Source organism: Myotis yumanensis, unplaced genomic scaffold (assembly GCF_028538775.1).
Source record: "Myotis yumanensis isolate MYYU_CA2020_CCGP unplaced genomic scaffold, mMyoYum1.0.hap1 SCAF_5, whole genome shotgun sequence".
Lineage (NCBI taxonomy): Eukaryota > Metazoa > Chordata > Mammalia > Chiroptera > Vespertilionidae > Myotis > Myotis yumanensis.
The window spans coordinates 83,820,165-83,826,164 of NW_027223756.1; the positions used below are offsets into that span (position 1 = coordinate 83,820,165).

The window sequence follows — 6,000 nt, forward strand, 5'->3', positions numbered from 1 at the left end:
GTGGATAGAGCGTCAGCCTGAGGACTGAAGGGTCCCAAGTTCGATTCCGGCCAAGGGCACATGCCTGGGTTGCAGCTCGATCCCCAGTGCGGGGAGTGCAGGAGGCAGCCAATTAATGATTCTCTCTCATCATTGCTGTTTCTATCTCTCTCTCCTTCTCTCTTCCTCTCTGAAATCAATAAAGAAATATATTTAAAAAATATATATGTATATCCTCAGGTGAGGATTAAAAAAAAAAAAGACAGTCTTAAAAGAAAAAAAAGAGGTGCTCAGAGTAGAAAGTTGGAGCATCATTGGGAATTCATGTGAGACTGTGGAACTTACCCCAGGGCTGGCCAGATTAACAGAGGTCTTACCCTCACAGGGGAGGAGGACGATAATCCAGAACAAGAATGGCAGAAGCCTCGAATGCTCTGTGTTCCCATTTGTGCAACAAGTGAGGGAAGAAAGTGAATCCAAATAACATCACAAAGAGAGTCCTCTTCATACCCCAGCCCACCCCACCACTCCGGACTGGAAGACAACTGTTACGAGTGCCGGTGATGATGTAGAACAAGGGTAACTCTCACGCGCTGGCGGTAAAAACCCCTGTAAAACCATCTATAATTATCAAGGAAAGCTCAAGATATGCCCATCCAGCAATTCCCCCTGGAGGCACAGACACTGAGGAGGAAACACGTGGCCACGGATGTTCTCAGCAGCCCCGATGGTGACAGCCTCAGCGTGAAACAACTGTGTTCCCTGAGCACAGACAGAGCTCACAGGCAGGGGATATGCAGCAAATGTGAAGGACGAACCCGACTCAGGCAACCGGACAGACAAGCCTGCTCCTGACTGTGCGGTGAAAGCGGGGTCCACGGACCAGGCGTCCCCGTAACTCTGTGCACAGGACGCTCTAAGCATGCAAAACTGAGCCCTGGCAGGGAGCTCAGCTGGTCGGAGCATCGTCCCGATACCTGAGGTTGAGGTTTCGATCCCCGGTCAGGGCACAAACAAGAATCAACCAACGATGCATAAATAAGTGGACAGAAAATCAGTGTGTCTCTCTCTCTCAAAATAAAATTTAAAATAGATGCATAAACAGGCAAAACTAACCCACAGCAGACAAGGAGCCATCCTGGACGAGAAACCATCATGCAGGTGAGGAGGGGATGGCAGTTCTGAGGGGCTGCTGGGGGGGGGGGGGGCAAGGAAGGAGGAGAGAGCCCCCATCTTGACCTAAGGGGTCTTTCCTTGCTATATGTTTTATTTTTACATTTTTATTATTTTTTTAAATAGGTAATATATTTTTATTGATTTTAGAGAGGAAGGGAGAGGGAGAGAGACAATGATGAGAGAGATCATTGATCAGCTGCCTCCTGCGCACCCCACACTGGGGATGGAGCCCCAAATCCAGACATGTGACCTGACAAGGAATCAAACTGTGACCTCCTGGTTCATAGGTCAATGCTCAACCACTGAGCCACACCGGCCGGGCTCCTTGGCATCTCTATATACAAAAGCCTAAGCGACCGCAACCGAAACAACCAAACGGACGACCGAACAGCTGAGTGGGGCCACCAGGCCGGCAGGGGGGTTAGTGAGGGACGACCAAACGACTGAGCAGCAGGCTGCAAAGATAGCAGTGCCCACAGCCAATAAGGAGGGAATATGCTAATTGACCAACACACCCTCAAAGATGGTGGCACCCACAGCCAATAAGGAGGGAATATGCTAATTGATGACACACCCTCAAAGATGGTGGCACCCACAGCCAATAAGGAGGGAATATGCTAATTGACCGACACACCCTCAAAGATGGTGGCACCCACAGCCAATAAGGAGGGAATATGCTAATTGATGACACACCCTCAAAGATGGCGGCACCCACAGCCAATAAGGAGGGAATATGCTAATTGACTGTCACGCCCTCAAAGATGGCAGCGCCCACAGCCACAAGATGGCGGCGCCCAGTCCCTTCAGCCCTGCTGGGGTGGCAGACGCATGGCAAGGCGGGCCTGCCCACCTCTGGAATACCCCAGTCCCCTCAGCCCCCCAGACGCCCGAGGCTCAGGTAACCAGGCCGGCCGAGGCTTGCGCTGCTGGCAGTGGCAGCAGCAGAGGTGTGATGGGGTGTCACCTTCCCCAATCCCCGGGTCGCCTCCCTCCCCTGAGGGCTCCCGGACTGTGAGAGGGGGCAGGCCGGGCTGAGGGACTCCCCTCCGGTGCATGAATTTTCATGCCCTGGGCCTCTAGTCTGTATTATAATTGAACCTTGCACTTTCCTGCATGCATGTTTTACATAACACTTTTTAAAAGGTAATGACATTTGCGTGTGCTCATATTTGCAGACATGTGGTGGGACGGAGCAGGAAGGAGCCATTTCCTTGAAATCCTAGAGGTCCCTTTGGAATTTTGTCAATGTCTGTTTCAGGGCCCTCCACGAGTCCAACAAATCATTGTCATTAAATGAGAAATGCAAGCTGCCTCATACCAATCCACGGCGGGGCAGAGGAAGACGCTGCTGGTAGATGCCCAAGAAGAATGAGCAGACACCTTAGAGATACAGAAAGAGGCACCGTTCCCACGGCTGCCCTGGCTCTGGAGCCACACACTCCTTTAGGTCTCTACGATGACCTAACCACTCTGCGTCTCAGTTTCTCTGGTGATAAACAGTTAACATCCCAGATGGAGATAAGCATGTGATAAGCATTATTGTAAGTGCTGGTCACTATCACCATTCTATACTGCATTTTATTTTAAATAGTACAAGTGAAAAAAATGAACAAGTTGTATTGCATACAAGAACATTTGTCCATATTATGTACATTCACAAGAGTTTGGACTTTTAGGTTGTCATCCAAAATCTTTTTTTTTTTTCTAGAATCTGTTCATTAGGAAACTGGGGGACTGTCTTATGTTCAGGTTAACATGGTCTTTGTGGAAGGAAGAAAGGGAGGGAGGGAGGGAGGGAGGAAGGGAGGGAGGGAGGAAGGAAGGAAGGAAGGAGGAAGGAAGGAAGGAAGGAAGGAAGGAAGGAAGGAAGGAAGGAAGGAAGACAGGCCCAGATCTGAGCATGTGAGACACCTGGGTGTCCACCAACAGCTCTGGCACCTCATCAGAGAGCAGCTAGAAGACTCGAGCCGTTTGCTTGTGGTTCACTGGGGCCCCAGGACCTCTCTGCTCTTCTTACTCTGGGTTCTGTAGCGTCTGTTTCCGAGGGTGGGACCCAGGACCCCCTTTACTCACAGAGCGGAAGCCGGGACCCAAGGACATGGGGACTGAAAGGCAAAGAAACAGGCTCAGAGACATCAAAGTTCCAAAACAGAGAGACGGTTCAGAGACACAGAGATGACAGACAGAACAACGGCCCCAGGGACACCAGGTCACGTCTCTGTTTAGAACCCTTCATGGGTCCCACCTCGTTCAGGATAAAAGTTAAAGTCCCCCCACAGCCCACAAGGCCCCGGCGATCTGCTGCCACTGTCCCTTCGTCATTCTCTGCAGCCGGCTGGTCGAGGATGCCCTGTGAGCACACGCTGCCTTTACGAACACTCAGGCCTTTGCACTGCCCTTCCCTGTGTTCGGACCCTCCTCCCACGTACAGCAGGGACCCCTTCCTGGCCTCCTTCAGCTATTGGATCAAACGTCACCTTCTCACCCAGGCATTCCTGGCCCACCTCCCATATCTAACATAACCCCCACCCTCCCACCTCCCATATCTAACCCCCACCCTCCCACCTCCCATATCTAACCCCCACCCTCCCACCTCCCATATCTAACCCCCACCCTCCCACCTCCCATATCTAACATAACCCCCACCCTCCCACCTCCCATATCTAACATAACCCCCACCCTCCCCACCTCCCATATCTAACCCCCACCCTCCCCACCTCCCATATCTAACCCCCACCCTCCCCACCTCCCATATCTAACCCCCACCCTCCCACCTCCCATATCTAACCCCCACCCTCCCCACCTCCCATATCTAACCCCCACCCTCCCACCTCCCATATCTAACCCCCACCCTCCCCACCTCCCATATCTAACCCCCACCCTCCCCACCTCCCATATCTAACCCCCACCCTCCCACCTCCCATATCTAACCCCCACCCTCCCACCTCCCATATCTAACCCCCACCCTCCCCACCTCCCATATCTAACCCCCACCCTCCCACCTCCCATATCTAACCCCCACCCTCCCCACCTCCCATATCTAACCCCCACCCTCCCCACCTCCCATATCTAACCCCCACCCTCCCACCTCCCATATCTAACCCCCACCCTCCCACCTCCCATATCTAACCCCCACCCTCCCCACCTCCCATATCTAACATAACCCCCACCCTCCCCATCTCCCTTCTCTGCCTTGTCTGTCCCCATAGCACTTGTCACTATAAATGACCGACTTTATTGTGCTTCTCGTCTGTACCCGCTACTGTCTCTGCTCCCAAGGGTGGGTGAGCTCTTCCCTGTGTCTCCATCAGGCCAGTGCCGGCCCCTGCAGGGTGGCTTTTTCACTGGGGTCAGGTCCCCTGTGAGGGGACCACTGAGCAGATACTGATCCCTCCCTGGAGGCAAAACCCCCGGGGGCCGGCTCCCACCCCTCTCCCGGGCGGCTCACAGCCTCCGGCCCCCACCCCTCTCCCGGGCTGGCCCCCATCCCTCTCCCGGGTGGCTCACAGCCTCCGGCCCCCATCCCTCTCCCGGGCCGGCCCCCACCCCTCTCCCAGGCGGCTCACAGCCTCGGGCCCCCACCCCTCTCCCGGGCGGCTTACAGCCTCCAGTCGCGGAAACGGATCCCCCAGCGCCTGGTGCCTGCCCCCTCCCCCGTCTGCCCACCAGCTGGCCCGTCCCCAGCCCCCACTCTCTCCATTCAATCCCCGTCCATCCCAGCCCGTCCAGCCGGTGCTAGGACGGCTTGAGGCCGGGCGGGGGGACACCCACAGCTGTCTCTCACCCCCCCAGACAGCTGGGCACGGGACCCCGGGGAGGAGGGCGCACGGGAAACTTCTCCACGGGACTCAAAGGCTGCCAGGAGCGCAATCCCAGCTCCGAAATCCCGGCTCCAAACCAGACACAGGATGGACAGAAAGGCTGCCCCCGACTCCCGAACCCTCGATCGGGGACCGGGAGAGGCCAGGATGCCGGAGGCGATGCCGAGGACGCCGGCCCCAGCTTTCCCCGCACCGCCGCCTCCAGGAAGGCCCCCGGGCCACGCCCCCGGGTCCCACGGCTCCGAGGGTGGACCTCGGCCGCCATCCCGCCCGCCGCCCGGACGCGACCCCCAGCCGGGACCCCCGCCGCCCTCCCGCCTCCCCCGGCCCCGGGGGACCTGGCGAAGGCGGAAGGGGCTGGAACGGGGGGCGCCCGGGCCGGGTTGGGCCGGACGCCCCCCGGGGAGGGCGGGGCGCGGGCACGTGGGGCCGCCCGGAGGGGACCCGGCGGCCGCGCTACCTGTTGATCTTGTGCGCGAAGGCGCGGCGCTCGGCGGCCGCCATGGCGCCCCGGTCCCTCCGCCGCCGCCGCGCGCACCGTCCGGGTCGTGGCCACCGCCGCCGCCTCCTGGATCTGGGCAGCCGGGCCGGGCGGGGCGGGGCCGGGCCGGGGGCGGGGCCCTTCCGGACGTCCCGGCCGCTCGGTGCTGCCCCTGCCGGCCAGGGGGCGCCCGTCCCCGGCCACCCCTGCTCCTCGGGGCTGGGCTGGGGGGCCGGGGGTGGCTCGGACTCCAGGGGAGGCTCTTTCTGCCATTTAACTAGTAGTCGCCGTTTATTAAGCACAGCCCTGCACTCACAGACGACAGGAACTCATTTCTCCCATTTTACAGGTGAGTAAACGGAGCCCAGGCCTGAGTGATCACAGGGTCTCTGAGGCCTTAATGGGATGCGCCCCAGTCTGGGGTAAGAGGGGGGTGGGCAGCCGTCCTCCCAAGCGCCTGCAGACATGAGTCAGGACATCTGCTGGTGGGACCTGAATGAGCCCGTCGGGGAGGCTGGACTGGCTGGGCAGCCTCCACTGAGA

At 58.0% G+C, this 6,000-nt stretch overlaps 1 protein-coding gene across 4 annotated transcripts in view; it reads right to left on the reverse strand.

Moving 5' to 3' along the window:
* Positions 1-5,515, reverse strand: part of DOCK6 (dedicator of cytokinesis 6) — a 44,420-nt gene extending 38,905 nt beyond the window's left edge. For all 4 annotated transcript variants that reach the window (XM_070416072.1, XM_070416071.1, XM_070416070.1 and 1 more), the window contains exon 1: positions 5,437-5,515. In XM_070416072.1, coding sequence (XP_070272173.1) covers positions 5,437-5,480 — 44 coding nt within the window. In that variant the 5' untranslated portion in view covers positions 5,481-5,515. The remainder of the gene's footprint in view (positions 1-5,436) is intronic.
* Positions 5,516-6,000: the final 485 nt, after the last annotated feature.